The sequence below is a fragment of the Phalaenopsis equestris genome, unplaced genomic scaffold, assembly GCF_001263595.1.
Source record: "Phalaenopsis equestris unplaced genomic scaffold, ASM126359v1 Scaffold000134, whole genome shotgun sequence".
NCBI classification, from domain to species: domain Eukaryota; kingdom Viridiplantae; phylum Streptophyta; class Magnoliopsida; order Asparagales; family Orchidaceae; genus Phalaenopsis; species Phalaenopsis equestris.
Genome location: NW_018164576.1, coordinates 3,427,182 through 3,450,695, shown reverse-complemented (window position 1 = coordinate 3,450,695; position 23,514 = coordinate 3,427,182). Strand labels below are relative to the sequence as shown.

At 32.9% G+C, this 23,514-nt stretch overlaps 2 protein-coding genes across 4 annotated transcripts; both read right to left on the bottom strand.

The window, feature by feature from the left end:
* Positions 1–2,116: 2,116 nt before the first annotated feature.
* Positions 2,117–11,269, bottom strand: LOC110021490 (probable protein phosphatase 2C 12). Of its 2 annotated transcripts, none has more exons than XM_020720000.1 (9): positions 10,841–11,269; positions 9,505–9,676; positions 8,897–9,047; positions 8,755–8,818; positions 5,585–5,692; positions 5,354–5,479; positions 4,769–5,007; positions 3,097–3,299; positions 2,117–2,569 (listed from the first exon to the last, which is right to left on the bottom strand). In XM_020720000.1, the coding sequence occupies exons 1-9, from the start codon at positions 11,048–11,050 to the stop codon at positions 2,538–2,540; spliced, it is 1,305 nt and encodes a 434-aa protein (XP_020575659.1). In that variant the 5' UTR covers positions 11,051–11,269; the 3' UTR covers positions 2,117–2,537. The 2 variants fall into 2 exon arrangements, with proteins under 2 accessions (XP_020575659.1, XP_020575660.1); XM_020720001.1 differs by having other exon boundaries at positions 5,591–5,692.
* Positions 11,270–13,669: 2,400 nt separating this feature from the next.
* On the bottom strand, positions 13,670–23,278 carry LOC110021517. 2 transcript variants are annotated; one of them, XM_020720043.1, is made up of 7 exons: positions 22,763–23,278; positions 17,507–17,564; positions 16,582–16,662; positions 16,446–16,481; positions 15,634–15,834; positions 15,065–15,203; positions 13,670–14,408 (listed from the first exon to the last, which is right to left on the bottom strand). In XM_020720043.1, exons 1-7 carry the CDS (start codon positions 22,933–22,935, stop codon positions 13,945–13,947), a joined length of 1,152 nt encoding a protein of 383 aa, XP_020575702.1. In that variant the 5' UTR covers positions 22,936–23,278; the 3' UTR covers positions 13,670–13,944. The 2 variants fall into 2 exon arrangements, with proteins under 2 accessions (XP_020575702.1, XP_020575701.1); XM_020720042.1 differs by having other exon boundaries at positions 15,634–15,873; positions 22,763–23,275.
* Between the last annotated feature and the right edge of the window lie 236 nt (positions 23,279–23,514).

The window sequence follows — 23,514 nt, the reverse complement described above, 5'->3', positions numbered from 1 at the left end:
AAAGAATTTAAGTTATGGTTCAAAAGAGGTGTGGGGACGGAGGAAGGCAGCAGTCCACATGGGAGGTTCCCAATCTAAAGGCTCAATTAGGCCAACATCCAAATCAAAGAGAGAGGATGATTTGGTTTATCTTTGCTTTTAAGAAAGAAAGCCATCTGAAGTGTAAGGGCTTAGTAGAGCCAATGCTTTGGCACTTCCTTGCTTTTGAAGCAAGTTTTGCCTTCTAGTTGCAAATTAGAAAGTATCTCACATGATAATGATTCAACATTCTTTGGCACCATGCATTATATATTTATGGAAGAGGGAATGTATTTTAACTACTTTTGTAAAATGTCCAAAATGCCAATTTGTCCGTGAATCACACTCCAAAGAACAAAGCATCAGAAAGGGAGGAGAGAGAGAGATAGATGGAGAAAAATAGAGATAATAGTGAACAATAAATTATATCAATCATGTTGATCTTTCATGATCTTTATTGCCTAAAATTTGGTGTATCTACCCTCTTTTATACATGAAATGATTTCCCTATTTATAAGGTACAAAATACAATATGGTGATGTTATATTGTTGCACCTATTTTAATAAGAATTGTACAATGTATTCTATTTATTTTACATATATGAGCTTATCAGATCATAGCTCTCTCGCTCGTTCGGCTGAGGCAAGACTGATTCGATCGTCTGAGTTAGTTTGGTTGTTGACTCTTGATTATATATGGGGAGTCATCTATATATCCTGATTTGATTGGAGATGTAAAGAGATTAGATCTACCTTTGATTCTAGTTCTTCTACCAATTGGTTTGGATGTCTCTCTCTCGTTTATGATCAAAGAACTCATATTCTAATCAATCATCTTCGTGGCTCATTCGACTTGACTTGTTTGCTTTGACTCAGGCAGTTGCATTCAATCAGATAATAGAGCCTCCAAATTTTTTATTGGATGACCCTTTTTTATCGTACTCTCCTCCTAAACTATTAGCTCTTCTCAGGATCACTGTTGACACATTTTTTATGTATATATTTAAATTAAAATTATAGGAATTACAAATTTGATAAAATTCAAGAAAATTCAGCAGTGCACACGTGTGTGCGTCTCTCTCTCTCTCTCTCTCTCTCTCTTACTCATCTCACACGATATCTCTTTGTGTATATTATATATATATATATATATCTGTGTGTGTGTTTTTAGTTGATTAAATAATCAGAAGAAAAGGGCAAAACAAATGACCTCAGAATTTTTTTGTTAGTAGCAATTTGGTACATCTATTCTTGAATTTAGTTAGTAAAAATAAGCAAAGCTTTGCCTTCTCAGCTGTTATCAATGACTAATCATGATTGTCAGTGAGCACAGAACTAAGTGATCGTATTCTTATACGTTTGCCTGTGCAATTTTTAATTTGGCAAAATTTATGGAATTTGAATTTCGTTTTGACTTGTAATTACATGTAATACCAACAGAAATCATTCTTTCATCATGCAAATAAATACTACAAATTTCCAAATAAAATCATGGAGCAAAGAGGTGTAAATGAGGCTCAGCTCGTGTAAAAAGGTTTGTTTCTGTCCGGCTCGTTTGCTTAGGGAGCCGAACACGAGCCGTTGACGAACAAAGAGTCGTTTTGACAACCCTAATCACGTGACCATAAGATGTTAAGGATTGGGGCAAGATTTAAAAATCATTTGAATCTAAATTAATAGTTTTTATTCTATTTTCTTCATTAATACTTTTAATTGATTATATATCTTTTTAGTCTTATGGTCAATCAATTTTTTTAAAAATACTACTCATCAAAGATATGTATATATATATATAATTGATTAGTAGTATTTCGAGCCAAAACGAGCCGTGTTCGGCTCGTTAACTTAGCGAACAAGCCGAACACGAGATTCTTAACGAGCCGAACACGAGCTGTTCGCGAATAACGAGCCGTTTTGACAGCCCTAATTACACCTTCAATTCTCAAATTAAACTTCAGAAGCCAATCACCAATTGCAGAATGAAAACTATATAAAAAAAATATATTGATGATCCACATAACAAACTTAGCACAAAATAACATGGAAAAATATCTAATGAAATAAATAATGTGCTAATTGTAAATTTAAATTTGCACCTTCATTTCTTGTAAGTTTGACATTAAGAAAGCCAAGTACTAAAAATAATACAAATTTATTCTGCTCTCACTTATACCTATATAAAATGATACATTTACATGACAATTAATCTAAAATCAATTAAATCATTCAAAGCCTTCATTCCTAAAGCTGAAATGGCTTTGCTCCACAAAGGAATATAAAAATCTGCTAGCCCAAAAAATCTGAAGTTACTGAATCATAAAAATGCCAATTTTAGCATTCTGCCTGGAAAAAAAATTGTGATTTTATACTAATGATGCCGTCTGGAAGCAGCAGGTGTTACAACTGAATCTTAATTCCCTTGTTGATTATGTAATGTGGAAGAAATCTCATTTGCGAGCTCAGCAGAACTGCTTGGGTGCTTATAAAAATGGAACACCACAAATTATAAGGAAAACTGGCTATTCACTTCCATCTTTCTTTTTAGATGAATCTGGGATTGTTGGATAGGTAACAAGAAAGAAAATCAATAGAAAGATGCTTTTCGGCGTATAAATAAAAGCGAGAAAAGTGTCAAAACAGTCCCCTATAAAGGCCAGATTGAATGAGTTCAAAATAATTCCGACTATTTAGATGGGGTCGTTTTAGTCCTAGAATTTCTAAAAAGATTTGTAAATTAGTTCACAGACTGCTTTAATGAAGTCTAAAATAGTCTTCACTGGACTAAATTGTCACTTTTATAAACTCCACAGCTAAAATGGCCTCCTGGTGTTGAAAACCCGTGGCCAAATGGTTGAGGGCTTCATTTGCAATCATAGTGGTGAGGGTTCGAAACACATCTAGTCCCATACTTCTAAAAAAAAAGGACCATTTCAATCTCTATTAAAAAAAAAATCTTAGAACTAAATTAGCATTTTCAATGACTCAGAGATTAAAATGATCACTTCTAAATAGTCAGGGGATAATGTTGACACTTTTCCCAAATAAGAATATATTTGTAACAAGTTCTGTTATAGCTACCTCTTGAAGGTCTTTTGCCTTCCATGGCTTCTTTCTTAGCCTGACAACTTGTGCAAAGTAACGGGCCATCCCAGGGATGGATGCTTCCAGATTTTGATGAGCCTGCATGCACAGAAATACCCTCACCAGGTTTTATATCAACCTGGCAAACCGCGCAAGCAAAAAGACCAAATATGGTGCATATTGGATAATCCAAGTCCAACCTGCAAAAAGTATGATAAAGAACTCGTCAATTCAGAGTAGATGCTCAAATTTTAACTAGAACAAATCCAAGAAAGAGTTGTGGAAATTGAAAATATAAAGATGAATCCAATTTAATCACATTTTTCACTGTTTTATGTTTAGATAATATTGCAAAATTGTAATATTCTCTGTAACTTCCAAATGCATACAAATAACTTGTTTTCCAAGGACAAGTCAAGCAAACCTTTTAAGTTACTTTTCAAATAAAGAACCATAGATTTGCACTATAGAAAACTCTCATCTCCACAAAAAGAAAAATAAAATAAAAAATCAAAAAAAGAAAAAAATAAAACAAAACAAAACAAAAGGAACAAACATTTTCTGTACGTAATGAGAAGATTATCATTCCTTCACCTCCAGTGATTTCGACCTTGTCAATCATGTGCAAACTCGAGTTCACAGTTTTTTGATAAATTTATTGGATGTCTGACTAACCCAAATATCATTAAATTTCTTGTTCCTGATTAGTAATTTAATTAAGTTCAACCTAAAGCTCCTACCAAATACTGATTCAAGATCATGTCATCCACATAATAGTTTTCAGATAGGCCTTCGGCGGGTGTTTGGCTGCGTCTTAGATTTATATGTTAAGTAGGATTTATCAAATCCGATAAATTGAATTTGTTTTTGACAGTAAAGCTTGAGAGCGATAATAAACAAATCTGCCTCTCACCTAGAATTAGTAAATTGAAATTTACGTCGGGGAAAAGACGGAACTCAGAAAAATTCATTTTAACTGAGCGTTGGATTTAATCTTCAGCTTTTTGGTGCTTGGCTGAATTTAAGGTAAATCAATCCTTAAATCCTATTATTAATATGCTACCAAACATCGCATTAAGTTTACCCGTTAGACTTTAGATTTTAGAGATTTTAATTTTATAGCATGATCTGAATGTAGTAAATTTTAGCAACAAGCTTGTAGATTTTCTAAAGACAACTAGTATTTTCTTGTTGTAGTTGTGAGAGTAATTAATGATTTAAAACAAAGGAATCATGTTCTACTGCAAAATGCACCTGCAAAAGATGAAAACATGATTTTTCTTTAGCTAGAAAATACGATCAACATTTAAAATAGATTTGGGCATATCGAGAATGTGGAGAAAAGTGTCAAAATGATTATTTGACTCTTTGTAGGGGATCATTTTAATCCCAGACTTAATTAAACTGTCAATTAATCCACAAACTCTTTTAATATGGGTTGAAATACTCCCCAATGAGGACTATTTTAGCCCCAATAAAAGATTACAATAGCTAAATTAACACTTTGATAAACTCTGGAATTAAAATGATCCCATGTAAATAGTCAATAAATTATTCTAACCCTTTATTACAAAAAAGTGAAACCACATAAAATATTTAAAAGTAGACTGCAAAAATTTAGATTTCAGAACTTATATAGCTGAGCTACATAAGCAGACAAAAAGCAAACCTCTGTGCAAGCACCGCAGAGCCATCTTCAAACAGTTCCTCAAATATATCTTGCTCAGCATAATCTTCATTGAAGTGATGAGATGATGATTCAGATGACTTTTTGCGAAACATTTTCTTAAATACACCCATTCCTTGCTTCTTCGGAGGTGCAACAGGAGGAGATATTTTTTCTAATGGTAATATGTCAACAACTATACAGGTGGTATCATCTCTTAGTCCCTTAAACTGAACAGCTTCCTGCAATTGGAAATCAAGCATCTTATTAGCAAAACTATAAACATTAAAAAATTGAATATATGGAAGGCTATCCATTAATGAGAGAAGGGTTAAAATAGTCGACTGACTATTTGCAGAGGACCATTTTAGTCCCGGAGTCTATATAAGTGATAAATTAGTCCACAGACACTTTAAATATGGGTTGAAATAGTCCTTGAAACAGTCCCACAGAGGACTATTTCAGCCCCAATTTAAAGAGTTTGAGGACAAATTTGGCACATTCATAGACTCTAGGGCTAAAATGACCCCATATAAACAGTCAATGGACTATTTTGACACTTAACTCATAGATTAATTTACAAAATACTTTAACAATTTGGTTGGCTGCAGCATCCGGTGGAAGCCCACGACAACACCGCAAAACTGATTCAAAACTTAAAGCATCCCATACACCATCACTCGAAATAATAAGTCGACCACCTGTAGTTGATAACTGTGGAATGGTATAAAGTGACATAAGAAGTTCAATCATGACTAAATAAGTCATTTATGCTCATGAGCTCATAGCAATGAAATAATCAATCAAATAGTTATATACATTTACTTGCTTCACATGAGGAATAGGTACAATGAATTCACCGACATCCATGTCTCCAATTGATCTTGAAAGACACAAGCCGCCTGGCCAGCACCTGAGGGGTCCAATCTGGAAACCAATTTCAAATGTCAAATCCGAAGGCGGCAACTTGGCTAATATAAATAGAGTTCAGGATGGAGTCTAGATGAACAGAGAACCAACCTTAGAAAAATAAATATGAAAATATTCTCTTCACGCTAATATGAATTCAAGTGCCTCATGATAGAATTTGTTTGAATTTAATTCATTGCTGAAAAACTCAGTACTTGGTGAAGAGCTGAGTTTGTATATTTGGAGCAGTAAATGCAAAAATTTGCCTTATTGTAATCTATCGAATTCAATTGAAAATCACACCAAAATCACATTCATAATACAAAAGCAATCACAATGCTGATCAAATCATTATGTTTTACATAAGAAAAGACAATATAGCACTCACACAAAACGAAATGCATAGTGCACTTTAAGAAACCTATAGTAAACCACAAAACATTACAGGCTAACATCCAGTGTATAAACTGGTATAACACACATGTTTAACTTCATGCTAGTAAACTATCATATCCATTTGCAATAAAAATAATTTAATTTTAATTTATGACAAGAAGTAGAACAATTATGTCAAATGAACATAACATACTATTAAACAAAAAATAATATATCAAGTTTTATTATTCGCATGGTACATTCACAAGTAATTAGATAAAATTGTTAATTATAATATGATGTAATCGTATTAGTAAAAAAAAAGGAAAACTTAAAAATGTAGACTCAACTCTCAAGTGTATTTTCCTGCTCAAAGTGCTTGCATGCATACTATTATTTTTGCATTACTAAAGCAAAAAAGTCATTTACTAGTTATGTTGTATATTTCCTAAATATGCATACTTCGTTTTGCAATTATAATGAATTATAGCCCATGAAAGTCATTTTCTTTTAGAACCGACTAATTTTTTAGCAATTTAGATTTAGCCACCTATTATAAACTACTTCAATCATCAGGTAAACAAATTTTACATTCCCTTCCAAAAATCACCGTAAACGCTAGCAGGCGCTAAATTGGTTATACAAAGTAGAGCAAAAAGCCAATTGTGAGTTTTGCTTGTCGTTTCCCCACTAACCCTGGTAACTATGAAGTTTCCCCAAGGTTAAAAATTTTTTGTTAATGATTTTTATAAATCAATCAGCAATTTGAGCTCTCACTCTTTTCTTTTTTCTTCCAGCTCCATTCTTTGTCCTCTCACATCTGGCTTGGATGAAAGAAGACATCAGTTATTATCATCTCAAGTTGCTCAATGATGCCAGGTATTAAGAGCTAAAGATAAAATACAAGGGAATTCCTCAAGCTCTTCATTGTGAGATGTCTAACTACTGACACCATTTCCACTTCACTTTCAACCTGTGCTCTTCCCGACCTAATCTAAGCCCTCAATGAGCCCTCCACTTGAAAGCCCTTCCACTACTCATCATGCCAATGTAGTAAGGACGAGCTAGACCACCCACCAGAAAACAATCAATCCCATGATATTGAGAGACGAGAATTAAGAAACAATCCACAGCATAGACCTAGTGTGCATGGAAACTATGTTTTACAAAATAAAATTTGGACCTAGTATGCATGGAAACTATGTTTTACAAAATAAAATTTGCACCCTTACTGCAAATGATGGAACCTCTCCATGGTTCATTGTTTGCTTTGCCACCAACGACTAAACTCACTGGACATGAACATTCAAATATCTACATAACCAACTCCCCATTGCATGAAAAATATATTTTAAAAATCAGTAGTCATTCAGGCTTTGGAGTTTTTAAACTTACTTGAAATTAGAAGCGCTTTGAAACTTCAGCTGTCCTGTTATAGGCTCAACGTTTAAATCTAGTTTCCCTCCATTCATCCATCCACCTATGACAAAAGTGCCTTGTAACCTTAAATCCCTTATTTAAACAAAAATGATTCCCTTGCCTATCAAACCACAATCTCACCATCACCAATGTATCCTTCTCTATGATAGAACCAGTTAATAGAGATTCTAGAAAAAAAACTGAAATTGCAGAAAACGCTAATTGTTTCAGGGAGAACTAAGTTCTGTAACAAGCCTGTTTAAATGGATTTAAATTGAATTTTAGACTAATAATGAACAGGTGTTAATAAAAATTAGATGAAAATGAGGATTTAACAAAAACATGTGAACTGAGATTTAAGAGTTTTTCACTTTAGTTCTGAGATTTGATTGGATTTAAGAATTGGAAAACCAAACTGCTCCTTGATTTAACGCTATCAAGATTTACTAAATCCCAATTGAATATGATCATCAAAATTTGATTAATAAAATCTTTTTTGAACCAAAAAAGCCCTCAAGATTACATTAGGTCGTCACCTCTCACATAACTATAACAAACACATAAAAGTGGTCACAAGAACAAAGTATTTTAAGACCAAACAACAGTCTACCTAGAGTCCATTAAGCAGCTTTTAATTTATAATGAAAATGTTTAAAATGATAAACTATTTCTTGCCTATTTTGGATCAGCAGCACTTAAGGCGCATAAGAGATTGCATGAACCCCAACCAACAAACCTTATGGAGTCCTTGTGCACAAAAAAGAGTGCAAAATAATAATAAATAACAAATAATTTCCAGAAATATAACCTATGGATGAGGAAAAAGCATTGGATAAGGACAAATTAATGTCTAACACACAAAGGGTTTTTTTTTCTTTTTCTTTTTTTCTTTTCTATTGTTAAATTTACATATGTATCACACAATTCTTATGTATTTACATATCTCACACGTAAACTTTCAAATTTAATACATAGCAATTTGGTGTTTTATACCGTGTTTTAAACCTATGATGAAAATGCATATTTAACTTTTAAAAAGTGATAATAGTATTATTTTTAATGTGATATTAAAGATTTAAGTTCTATGCGAGTGAACACGAAAGTTTAGGTGTGAGAAATGTACATAGAAAAGAATTGTGTGCTATGTATGTAAATGCCCCTTTTTTTAATTGGAGAATGAATACTACTAAGAATTAATTCACATTCTCAACCATATATATCTAACACACAGATTTAGCTTCATATGGAACATAATACAGATTGATTCCTCATGAGTAAGAGCACACCTCCGCTCCACCAGCAACATGCAGTCTACCAACTTCACCCCCACTCGCAGTAATACGCTCCACCCTGTAAAAAAATGCATCATGAAAATGTATAGAAACTTCACCTTTGGAAATCTATATAATGAAAAATTAGTTGACTTACTCTTCTTCGTTAACATCGAGTCTGTGATCTGCCGAAAGAACATAAAGCGAACCTTCAGATTCCAGAATACAACGGGAATCTCCAACTGATGCTACTGTTACTACCCACCCATCTATAATTACCAATGTAACAGTTGTTCCAGAAGTTTGTGCTGAAAGAATGAATAAAATCAAATTGATAAACAGAAGTTGTGTAATCGAAACTTAAGTTTCAATCTCAACAACAACAACAATAACAAGCCTTTATCCCACTAAGTTTCAATCTCAAGAGTGAAGAAAACAAATAACAAATAATACTTCTCCATTTCATACAAGATATTATTCAGTAAACTCAATTTTATAAACCATTTAGAAATTAAACTTTAGATTAAACAATTCAGCCAGTTAAAGAAACAGCTAATACTAACCTATGAATGTTCTTTTCCTATAAATTTTGTCCAAACTAGAAAATTTTTAGAAAAATTACTGCCAAACATGCACAAAAGTTTAATAATACATTCTTAACCAAAATAAAATGAAAAAAAAAAAGCAAATATGGTGGACTAATCCATAAACATTTGGTAAACCATGGGAAAAATGCAGAATCTCTAAACAGTGCGATATCCTTACCTTTATCTTGGAAATCTTTATCCGTTTTAACAAACCCTGCAACCAAAGCTCTGGGAAGAACTGCTAGCCATTTATCTCTATCAATATGTGAAGGAATGGCACGCAAAATATTGTTTAAAAGGTTCTCCTTAGCATATATAGCAGCAGCCGATCCATTATGACCATCAAATATCTGAAAAAAACAAATGGTTGCACGTTATGTGCAGAAATACAGAATGAGAAAGAAATATTTCAAAGAAAAAGTAACCTTGAAGTCCTATAGAAAATATAAAAGGATTAGCATGGAATGGTATTTTACAAGTTGTTTGAAAATTGATTCTTTTTTTTAACCTAAAATTGTGTAAATGCTGCATCATAATTTTAATAAGCATCCTTCCATGATCTATACAATCATCTTTATTCTATCCGCCATTTTCATAACAAAATGTTCAAGACTGAATGAACAAGAGCTTAGTGGATACAAAATCCAACACCAAAATATTTCAAAAAGAGAATATGACCTCCCATTCTACATTTAGGTGCTTCACCATATGGAAAGTGAAAGAACAAACTATTAATAGGGTATACAGGCTTTGCAATCACTTTTCACCTGTTGTTCTAATCCATACTTTTCTCAGTTAAAGATAATTCCCAACTATAGTTCAAAATTAGGACTTTTTAAGGAAAAAACAGCAAATGGACAACATAAGATGCCTTTAGTATCTATTTCAGCACATTTAATGGAACAGTAACTGACACTGCTGTGAGTACCCATACAAAGGATGAAAAAAAACGAGTGCGTTGATTATTTAAAAGGACCATATTTTCTGTTCATACATCCTTACTACCTGACTCGATTCAACATCTTAACATTTTAATAATTATAACTCAATAGTACTTCAACACATTTCTAATCTTCTCCTCACTATTTGCTCTTCTGAGTACAGCAGAACAGACATATCTTAGAAAATCTAAAGTCTACAAAGAAGAAAGCAATAAATAAAAATCGAAAAAACAGCTTGAACAATAGATCCACACACATATCACAGAAGATCTAAACAAGAAGAAAGCAACAAACCAATTTAATTTAAAAAAAAAAACAAAAAGATTAAGCAAGACCCGCTAGATATAGAAACCAACAGAAGTAGCTAGGTTGAACAAAGCCTGTCGCAATCTCACCAGACGATACGTTTAGCGGCCAATATCATCAAAAACCACGCCGAACTAACTTAATAATGCTTAAATCTCACACATCACATAGATTAAACCCCGCCGACACGCTAGCAACGAGTGATTGATCCCAAATTACGCATCCAATCATGAAAAACAATAAGAATAAAAAAAGGTTGAAGGATACCCCAAACACAGAGACGGTGCTGACGCAATTCCCGTGGACACGCTGACAGTCGGGTTTGAGCAATGCGAAGTCCTCTCCCTTCTTGCAGTGGCTAGCGAGTCCGGAGAGGATGTCGGGCTTCTCCATCTTCTCAATCGAATTCTCCCGCTTCATGAGGGCCGCCAGCGATACTGACCCACCATCGCCCCCGGAACTCCCTCTCGAAGACATTGCCGGAAACCTAAGCAGCGAGATCGACGACGAAGAGGGAGGGATTCGAGGGCAGTTCTCTTCTTTTGCCAAAAATATTGGGGAAGGTGGAAGATGAGCACATTCTATCTGTAACGCCGCAATGCGTGGAGAAAATTGTTCCTCTCCACGCGGATTCGTCGACGACGGTTTTTCTGAGAACTACAGAACATGCTCCCAACCGAGGAGGGAAAGTGGAAGAAAATTTACAGGATTGTTTATATATATACATACATACATACATACATACATACATACATACATACATACATACATACATACATACATACATACATACATACGCACATTTTAATATATAGTGATATTCTTTTTGTACTGTAGAAGATTTGTGTAGTATAAATATAAAAAATGTAAAGTTTAAGTGTTAGGTAAATACGTGAAGGTTGAATGGTATGTTGGTAAATGTATCTTTTTAATCTCCATATTAGCTAATGTGAGGTCATTTTAGTCACATAATTTATAGAAGTTTGAAATAGTCTCTGGCTATTTTAAAATTATGCTCTAATAGTTGTCCATAGAGATTTTTTCTGCCCCAATTTAAACAATTTGAGAACCCAGATTATTGTAGCACTTCTATAAATTCAGAAATATACTTAACTAGAAATACATTGATAAATACAAAAAAAAAAAACTTAATTATACATAAAGTGTATTTCTTTTTAAAAGTTAATATAATATAAATTTATCTAATTAATTATATAAGAAAAATATATATCAATATGATCATGTATAATTTTTTTAAGAATAAATTGAAATTTAAAATTTTTTTTTAAAAAAAAAAAAAAAAAAAAAAGTGTCACACCCAATTTTATAAAAAAAATAATAAAGTCAATACAATTACAACACAATATAAAACAAAAATCAACAACACCTACAACTAAAAAGCAAAATAACCATACAAGAACAAAAAACTAACACAACAAAAATACATGAATGAGAAATTTCTCAAAACCAACGAGCAGCCAATTTTAACTCCACGAACGGCTAAAGGATTGTCCAAGTCACAATCCAGAAATCACCTCAGAAAATCATCTGAACAAAATCCAAAATGACCTTCTGCCTACAAAACCAAAAACAAAACAAGAAAAAGAAGCTAATAAAAACAGAGAAGAACATAAGTTAATTTTGATGAATCTCATATCAAATATTTAGACATATATTTTTTATTAAAAAAAATAAAGTATTGTAAGTTAATTTTGATGAATCTCATATCAAATATTTAGACATATATTTTTTATTAAAAAAAATAAAGTATTGTAAGTTAATTTTGATGAATCTCACATCAAATATTTAGACATAAAATCTTATCATTATATATTCCATTTTTTCGGTGTTCAATGGCCACCATCTCATCGGTCATGTTAATCATTGGGAGAGAGCAGATCGATCCGTCGTACATGGGCGCATGGTGGGCCGCATGAGCTAACATGCGCCGTGATAGCCGGAAGGAAGGGGAGACGTTGACGTGGAAGACGTGTGGGTGAGCTGTTATGTATGGCCGATTGCCTGGCTGACACTATCTATGGTTATATCTGTATTATTAAGAAACGCGACTTCATGGGAAACGCGCATCGGCTTTGCCTTGACCTCATTAGATTAGTCTATTAGACAACTCATTAGATTTATAAAATACAATAAATCTGATTGTGAGTGCGAGGAAGAAGAACTCTCGAGCAACGGCAGAAAGGAATTCTTATATTTGTGTAACAATCAGATTTAATAAATACAGATTTACAATCTAAAAGAGACGGAACATGTAAAGAAAAAACGAAAAAGCAAAAGATTTCTATTAAGAGTTGGACAACTCATGAGAATTATGATCTATTAGACAACTCATAAGGTTTATCAAATCCAATAAATCTGATTGTGAGTGCGAGGAAGATGAAGTCTCCAACAACGACAGAAAGGAATACTTAAATCTGTCTAACAACCAGATTTAATAAATCCAGATTTATAATCTAAAAGAGAGGGAACATGTAAAGAAAAGACGAAAAACAAAAAATCTTTATGCGTGTTGGACTTAATTTTCATTTTTTTTTTTTTTTTATGTTTGATTGAACCTACGCTAAATTCATGACTATATTTACTCTAGATGCTGCTCCCAAACACCGCCCTAGTATTTCGAGTGGTGCCCACCTTCGCGAAAATCCAATGCTGCCATCAACTAGTTGATGCGGAACATTAATCTTGAGACTCTTCTATAAGAGTAACAATTCAACCTTTTTAATCTCAAAGATTATCACATGTCGGTCAATTACTTACATTTAATATTTATCTTGCTATGATTAGCTATCATAAAATGTATTATGTCCAAAGATTTTTACACTTCGTTAGCCAACAATATTTCATATACATCCTTTCAATGACAAGTCTCCTCTTTAAAAAAGAAAAAACAATCAAAATAGCCTCCCCATTGTTGCCCAATGCCCACAACACGTTTAAAGTTTTAGCTTGTATTATGATAATGGCCGAACTAATCATCACTATATTATGACTTTCAAAATCCACAGTCAACTATTGTTAGAAGACAATCTCATAATGACGACTCAAATACCTCAAACAATTTTGTTTTCCATACACTGCTCTCAATTTATATCTATTTTTAGCATATGATAATGAATATTAACACCCACGATACACCTTACATTATTAACATCGATCCAAATACTTAATTGGATAGCACTTTTAAATACTGAAAATACATACCAAGCATTACAAGGAGCTATTGTTTGCTTTCATCGCCCTCCTATAAGACAGACAATCAAAATTAGAACATCAACGGTAGTAAGATTACTCATATTTACATCCAGTTCCTCAACATTTCATTCCCTTTTTTTTTTATTTGCAAAAATACCCTACAATCTGGAGCGTTTGATGCATTTGATTGGATTGAAAGGGCCATGCCTGCGCGCAGAACCAAAGGTATGAGTCCGGTTCAAAGATGACATCTGCTTTATGTCCCAACCTTCAATGTTCTTCGGAACACATACGTCGAAGAGGACCTGACTGAGTATCCCCTGGGGCTTAATGCTCGGAAGCTGGAACAGCTCTGCCTTCTGTTCGTCAATCAATGAACCCCCAGCTTTAGTTTCGCTCAACTCCATGGAGCTTGGCAAGTAGAAATAGTCGCTTGGTCCAATCGCTACTCTCCTTAGGCTTTCATTTGAGCTAAAAGCTGCATCGTGGAGGTAGCAGACGGACTTTGGTATTTTGTCGTCCATGGCTCGTTTGAGCAGCCTGTTTGAGAAGTTGATGGATGCCTTGGCAAGGAACTCAGTTACAGCAGCATTGTATTCATCTTTATGGTGCCTATAATGAGCTGCAAATAAAGGAAAAGAAAAAAATTTGGAAGATTTATTATCATGTACTCAATTCCTATGTATTTACATATCTAACATCTAAATTTTAATTTATACATACATGTCACCTTACCTGTGTATGCAAAAGTGTATTTTACTCTTAAGGAGTTAAAATGGTGTTATTTTTTATGTGATATGAAAGATTTGTGTATGAAAGATTTGGGTGGTATAACTGTAACAAAGTGAACTTTAGATATTAGAAATGTAAATATGTCCAAAAAAATTTTAAATTTCTGCAAGGCTTGGATGATATTATGTGATGATACCTACCAAATTATTAAATAGATTTCTTCAAAACAAACACTTTTTACTTCTGTGTCATAACTATTCCTAACGAAAATTGTTATTGAGCTAGACAGCACTTAAAAATAATAGGAAGATTTACGTGCAGATCACTCAATTCTTATCTAACAACTTAACTTTAATTTTTACTTGCATGCCACCGTATCAATGATGAAAAAGGTTTATTTCATTTTTAAAAGATTAAAAGTGGTATTTTTTTGTGTGATGTGAAAGATTTGAGTGGTATAAATGTAAAAAGTAAAGTTGACTTAAAACGAGGAACTACTAAACAAGCTTCGCTCAATTAAATAAGTGATTTTACTCAAAAACTCACCTACATGAGGAGAACTGGTCCATTTGATAAGATTAACATCAGCACCAAGCTCCTGTAGCCGTTGGGCAAAACTGTCTAGAGTTTGAGAAGGAGCCAGCTTATCATCTTCAGAACAAAGTATGATAAAAGGACCACAGCTCTGCAATCATATTAGACCCAAACAAATCAAAAAAAAAAAAAAAAGAATTTTATGTTTAAAGCAAATGATAATCAAAAGATGCATTTACATACATAGCACACAATTCTATGGTATTTACATTTCTCACATCTAAACTTTCATATTTACTTACATAACACTCAATTCTATGGTATTTACATTTCTCACATCTAAACTTTCATATTTACTTACATAACACTCAACTCAAATCTTTAATATCACATCACATCAAAAATAGAACCACTACCACTTTTTACAAGTCCAATACACATTTTCACGGATAGGTTTAAAACACCAAAGTATCATATATGTAATATGAAAGTTTAGGTGTGAGATATGTAGATACATAAGAATTGGTTGGTATGTAGGTAAATGCCCCCCTAATAAAATTTGAAACGTGCAAGAGCCTTACAACTGACGAATATAAAGCCTGCCAATATTCAGCTCTCTGCGCTTCAAAACTGCTGAGGAAGAGAGCATCCAAACCAGCCCCAAAAGCTTTTGCCATCCACGCCACTGCTCTTGGAGGATAAGACATTTTTAGAACTGACGGATGAAGGGCAAACTGGAGGCCGAGATCATTAGTAAAATCAACGGGACTCGAGTCATAAATCTGCCCAGAGATGCACTCTCTCAGCAACAAATAATCATCCTTCAGAATAAAAGCATGCCGTTATCATATTGTTTTCAAAACAGAAACAAGTTTTTATATATGCTTTGTGTATAAAAAAAATTTAATGATGCAAAGAAATCTTGTCATTCAGAAAGTTGAACGAAATGTGAGAATAAGTGAATTGTCAGTTTAGTCAAGCATCACATTAAGAATAACAATAGTATGTGATTTGTGAAATATATATATATATATATATATTAACATGTAGTCAAGCATCCTATTTATTTACATATGTAGCAACTAAAATTTATTTTTTGCAGTTGAACCACACAAATCTTTCATATCACAATAAAAATAAATAAATAAATAAATAACTACTATTTTAAAAGTGATATACATCTTTTCATGCATAGGTAAGGTGGCATAGATGTAAAAATTAAGTTTAGGTGTTGCATATGTAAATACATAGGAATTGGATTTTATGTATGTAAATCTTCCAAAAAAATATTCATGAAGTCGAGAAGTACAATGTTGAAATCATAATTTGTAACCATAAAGCAGTGAGTTCAGAAAGTGACAAAAATAACAGTGACTAAAACAGCAAGGCATACCTGATTGATTTGTCCTGCATATTTTCCCTCAATCAACTGCAGAAAATGCCAGAAGTTTATTAGAAATGTGCGCAAGGGAATTATCAATGATTCAACTACAAAAGGAAAAAATTACATATATCACTAAATACGGCACCTGGAGAACTTTGTAAAAGTAGCCCTTTGATCCAGCTGAAAACGAAGCAAGTACAATTGGCTTCGGTCTAATTTTTGCTTCCTGCCACTCTCACAGCAATTAGTCATTAAATTCATAAGAATCCATGAAACGCTAGATCTAAAAAGTAGGATCAATACTCACAAATGCTGACAAAATAATAATACTAGAGAATCCCTCCCCGAAACAATAACGAAACACAAATTGGACTGACCTAACACCCAAGAACCTCATATCAAGGAAAAATTAAGAATTTATTACTCTCTCACAATAGCCTAACATCCCACAATTACAAGAATCATAATTTTTTTTGCATGGTTCAACAAACTCGATTCATTATCACCTCTACGCTTCTCATAATAGTTTGAAATCAGGTTAATGTGATCCATTCCTATTGATTAATAAATGAGGTATTAATTTTATTCCTGTGTGCAACTTCTAACCATGTTACTTTTAGTCCAAACTTGTTTTTTTTTTCCTTCCATATTAATTATATCTATTTGTTTAATTAATTCAACATTTCCTTCAGTTATACAATGCCCAAAAAATATATCTATTTTCCACTACCTAATCTTTAATAAATACTACCTCAAATGTCCCCTCTTATATAACATTTTTTTGGTATATCCCGCAAATACATGAAAAAATAAAAAACAAAAGTATCTTAATTCAAGGTTTCCAAATATAAATTAGCCATTGTAGAAAACAGGAATCATGCAATTTGATTTCATTAACTGGATTATTTTTTAAAATTATTTCACTAATTTATAGTTAATTATAGCAGGAAAACGCAATAATTTTATTATCTTGATGAATATTATTAATTCTTTCACTAGTATTACTTATAGCAGAAGAAAACAGCTCTGGAAACAAATTTGATTGCGCATGTTACCTAAATAATACCAACCTTAATCAGCTCATCAACAACATCAAAGGCCCGTTCTGTGGCCTTCTCGGGAAAAAACCTGCGAGACAATTCAAGCTATCAGAAGAATAATCCTCAAAAACATATTAGTGCTCCAACAAATTGAAGATGAGAAATGCAATTACAATGCACTCTAACATTATATTTTTTCAAGGTTTTAACTTCTACATATAATATTTATATCGGCAATTCTTATATGTTTACATATCTCACACCTAAACTTTCATATTTACATACATAGCACTTTGGTGCTTTAAAACTATGCACAAAAAGATGTATGTCATTTTTAAAAGTGATAATAGTGCTGTTTTTTATGTTATATTAGAGATTTGAGTGCTATGCGTGTAAATACGAAAATTTAAGTGTGAGATGTGTAAATACAAATAAATTGAGAGCTATGTATGTAAATGCCCCAATTTAAATTTAGTTTTTATCTGTCTAATCTATCAAAATAGAATGTAATGTCTTAAGTTTTCTCAGCATGACAGCCTAACTAACAATTTTACATGGACACATTTATTGCACATTAAGGGGGGAAAAAAAGTGTCGGTCTGCAGGAAACACATATGTGCCTCATGAAAAGCATGCTTATAAAACAATATGCAACTGAGAGTAGCACTTGGCCATAAAATTAATAAGGCATGATCACCATTCAATGCACAAATACATAATAAATGCATAACATGCAAATTCTATGAAATCTACTACTTCAAACAGTTGATAAGAATATCTTCATCCATGCATAAACTGACAAAAAATATTTGAATAACGGGACATTTACAAGCATACCATCCAATTCCTAAGTACTTACATATCTAAACCTACATTTTACCATTTTACATTTCTACCACCCTAATTACATAAAAAATACCACTATTTTACTTTTAAAAAATGAAATGCACCTTTTCATGCATAAGTGGCATGTAGTAAAAATTGAAGCTTAGGTGTTAGATATATAAATACAAAGGAATTAAGTGGTATGTATGAAAATCTTCCTAAAAAATAGATGAAAGAATGTATTCTCATAACAGTTTATCTCTCTTCGAGATGCTCATCTGTGATCTAAATAAATTATTGGATGTGCTGTTACCTTTCAAAAGTAATATAAAAAATGGCGCACAAATGTCTGTGATAACTACTGCTTTCTAATGATTGATAAAATCATCTTAATCCATAAACTGACAAATGTAGTTGAAGTATACACGAAAGACAGTAGTGTTACTACACAGGAGCTACTCATATTCTCAAGAAATTATGAGCATCAATATTGGACTCAACACAACAACCTGCTGAGAAGCTAGCACAAAAATTGTAAGTTTTACCCAAGCTTGATTCATCCTTATAAAACCCGAAAAAATCATTTTCTAGTCAAGTACGGGCCAACCAAATTCACCTCTCTAATAAGTGAACTCCTCTTCTTTAATCAAGATCTCACATAGCAATTTATTTTTTCTTTTCATTGTGTATAAATCGTGTCATAGTATCCATTTTATCAAATTGACACTGCATCAACATCACCCAACAACTTCCAGTGCCGAGTCACATCAAGTTAGGTTCAGATTAATGAAGTTGAATTTGGATTGATATTTTTCAGTCATTTAATAATTGAGCAGAGAACAAGTTGACTCGATTATTATAATTTTTAAACCAAACCAAAAGCATACCCGTTAAACTGATTTTATGCCCTTACAATAAATTTTATCCTTTACCCACTCATTCAACATATTGAATGATATCAGATAAAATGAAGAGAAATGGTTTCCATTTTATGAGTTTTCAACTCAACTTCCAAAATAAGAAAGTAAATTCCCAAGATGATCGGACAATTTCTTTTTTCTATTTTAAACCTTCAAATTTCTTAAAAGCATAGAAAAATCCGAACTTGCTAACGATGAGAAAATATGCTTCTACTTTTTATGCCATTATTTAATTGTTTAGCGTTATCAAGAAGCTCCAATCCTTCTAATTTTTTGTGCATCAAATGCTAATATATATTAATATAAAAGATGGGGTTGGTAAACCACAAAAATCCAATATAAACCATTCTTCTTGTTTTTTATAATCCATGACATCCAATTAAGTCTCAGCTTCATCTCCTGAAAAACCTATCAATTATTTCTTTAAACTTGCACAACAAGCTAATGAATTCTGATTCACCCTAATAGTTATAGAGAGCAGATACATTTGTACGTTTGCATCTTACTTACTATGAATTTCACAAAATCTAATAATCAATAGTCTTTAGAGATTGTTTGCCACTAAACGATATAAATGATGTATTAATCTACAAATATAAAGGTACAGAAGCACCTTATTTCTTCTATCAAATCTCATTTCCTAATCAGCTATATCTTAAATTTTCAATCAAAGGCACCGTCTCTCGTCCTACCTACGTTCCTCTAGAATTTCCTTGCTGATCAATTACAAAGTTTGAGCCTTTTTCAGACAATTACACCATTTTCACAGGAAGAGCAGAGGAGGTGGTACAAAGAGTGACCATGCCATCTAGTTTAGAGGGCAATTAGGTAAATATAATTATTTGACTTGACCTTTAAAATTTCATCCTCAAAACATCGTTTTGTTTAAACTCTTTGGAAGCCAATTAGTTTTATAGTGGGAGTGGTTACACTCAAATCTTGCCACAACAGAACGAGGGAATAAACAATATTGGATAATGAGCAATGACTTTCGGATTAAATAGGCCTCAAATGGTTCATTATGAAAAAAAGGATTCTTATAATTTATTGATGGAATGTGAGCAGCTTCCATTAAAGATAGAAAGTTAGGTATGCCAGCCTAGAATATGATCTGTTTTTTCATGATGCTTGTCAAATATTCTCAGACAAAAATGAAAATTTATTGTTCAATGGAATAAGATTCCAATGTACTTCTATCAAGCTTTTCTGGGCCGAATACCAAAGTACAGTTTAGTATGAGATATGAAAGAAGCGATGTAAGATATTACATGTCAGCCCAATTGAAGTATTTGAAGGGGGAAACTCAAGTAATCGAGTATGCTGACTAAGTTCATCCTGGACAGAATAATTCAACAAAAGAAGATAGTAGCGGGAGATACTAATTGCTACTTCTACACAAGTAACTAAAAAGAGAAACTCAATTAGTCTAGCATGCCAAAAATACAACCCCGTCATATCCATAATGGACTTAATGAGTATATTTTCAATTTTCAAGTAGATATAAGTCAAAATAAACATAAATTAAAATAAAAAATTGAATTGAAATTCAACAAAGTGATTAATAACTTATTGGTCAAAAGACGAATATAATATACAATGCTTTCAAGTAGGTGAAACTATCATGCTATTAAAACACTTCAAATTCGGATCAAGTATTATGCAACCGATTGAGGGCCTCAGGTATTGAAGATATTCATTTCTTTAATGTTTTGTCAATAGGATTTCCATTGAGAATCATTTTTTCTTGCAACTAAGATGTTGCACAAAACCAAAACACCCCCAAGTTAGATTAGCTTGAGAAAATATCAATAATTAAACAGTTGATTCAACATTTTATTGCAGCAACTATAAGTTTCAAATATAAAAAAAGATACAACTAATTACGCTAAGAATGCATAGTGCGTATTCTTAATTGGAAAGAAACAGGTCCCAAAATAAACAATTGGAGTAAAATTCTTGACCAAATTAGCTGCATTAATCATCATCTTGACAAGCAGCATGTTAGCTTACAAATTATTTCTGAGGTTCTAATTAGTAAACCAACTTTGTTCTTTGGTAATCTGCATCACTTTGTCGTCTTAACTTTGCCTTTGGAAGCCATAAATGATTGTCTACTACAATATTTAACGTCAAGCAACAAACCCTGACATTCCACAATGCAAATACAAACCAATAGATTAAATTTGCATTTGTTATTCATCCGAATTTTATTAATAGTTTTTAGAAGCACGACACTTGCTTCATACAGCCTAAATGGCTACGTTATGTATATGCTACCAATTTGAATTTAATGTCTGCAACATATGAAATCTTTGGGTCCTATCACCTGATCCATGTATGAATCAAATAAAGTTTTGGTGTATTCCTTAAATTGATTTAAGATTAAGATAATACTATTCCTTAAATTGATTTAAGATTAAGATAATACAGAACTTATCAAGTCATAGACTATAAGTATCCATTTTTCAGGAAGAAAAGTGGTAAACAAAACGGGTGCATTCTTTTGTTCAATTGATGAGTAGTATCCAAGGATGAGAAACTATGATAGCTACACTTGTGATAAAATAAAAAACATTATTTCAATTTTCACATAAACCCCGTTTTTATAACATTTAGTTGAAATTTGACGATTAACAAGTCATTTTCTTCTTGATCAAATAAATTTTTGGAGCAATAATTATATTTAATGGATAAAAAGTGTTGTACTAAATTTGTTTGGTTGGAAATTTTGATACTTCCATTACAATTTCCAATTTTCAAACAGTGAACCACACAAAACTGCATTTCTTTATTATTATATCACATACTTTTCATTTTCAACATTAACTTATTGATATAAAGTAAGAGACTCGGATGCTCTTATAACAAAAAGTTAAAAATGTTTTCATTCCAAAATTTAAAAAAATTGTAAAAGAAAAGAGTGAGCCATCTTCAACATCAAAGAAAAAGCTCTGTAGAATACAAGGGAATCAATTAGATAACATTATAGATCATAAACAAATGTTGTGTATTTCTGACAATAACTTCATGACGAGTAACGATTTCAGGGCCACAAGATAGAGAATCAATTTTTTATATGCTGTTAATCCTAATCCTAAATTGTGCTGCTTTTGTTAAATTTGTTCCAAAATTGCTGCTCAGAAGGAGATTAAAACCATATTATGTGCGTGAGTGAGAGCAACTCCTTGACATCTCACATCTGCTTCTAGGGAGATGTCGCGTACCATCTCCCGCATCAAATAAAAACAATAAAACAGACAAACGATCAGGAGTTGGTTTCTTGCACTCCTGCAACCTAGTTCCCCAAAGCAGAAGACTTTATTTCCCTATCAGTTTAATTACGCTCAGATTTTCAGTCAGAACAATCCATTTACACCGGATCCAAATTAGTTCTAATATGATTCCACATAAAAAGATAAATATTTCAGAAAAGAGATTTTCTATTTCAAAATAATCCTCAGATAACTTATCCGCTACTCTTCTCAAAATAGTATACCAGAAAAATACACAGAAGCAGAATATTCAAACAATTATTACTTACTGGGTGAGAAAATCCACATGGCAAACCAGGCAATCCCATCCCAGAGACCAGTACAGATCCACATAAGCCTTCAGATGCCTCTCCTGGCTGAAGAGCCACGCGAAAAGCACCACGATCCCCTCTGCACACCTAACCCCTTCCTCCTTCCTCAACCAGTAAAATCTACCCCACATTCTCGACACTCCAAAGCCGAAGGAGAAGAAAGCAGCGCCGCGCTACAACTTACCTCCACCGATGAAAACACTCTAACAACTACACCTCCCCCTCAATTCCAATATATGCTTCCAAACCATCGAATCCACAAACCCTAACGAACTGAAGAGAGCATTCCGTTTCCCATGTGCCGTCTCCTTCTGGAAACAAGAGGTTTTGACGAACGGAAGAGAGAGAGAGAGTTCATAGCTTCCTCCGCCGTCTCTCTTCGGCTATTTCACGGGATAGGCTGATGCTAACGTGCGCAACGGCGGGTGGATAAGCGTAGGTTAGTGATAACGGCGCGTGCCGTCAAGCAGCGGGTAAGCACAACACGGAGCCAAACATCTTCTGTCAGTTCAGATTGGAAATGTAGGATTATGCAACGACTTTGTATGCGGATTGTTGCGACTTCCGGTTCATACCAATTTGTCTATCAACGAAGGAGACTAAACATCAAACAAAGAATAGTATTTTAAATTCGTATAATTTAAGAATACTTATTATTTTGTGAATTTCGCTCGTCGGGAGAGATTTTAAAAATGGGATAAACGAGTGCT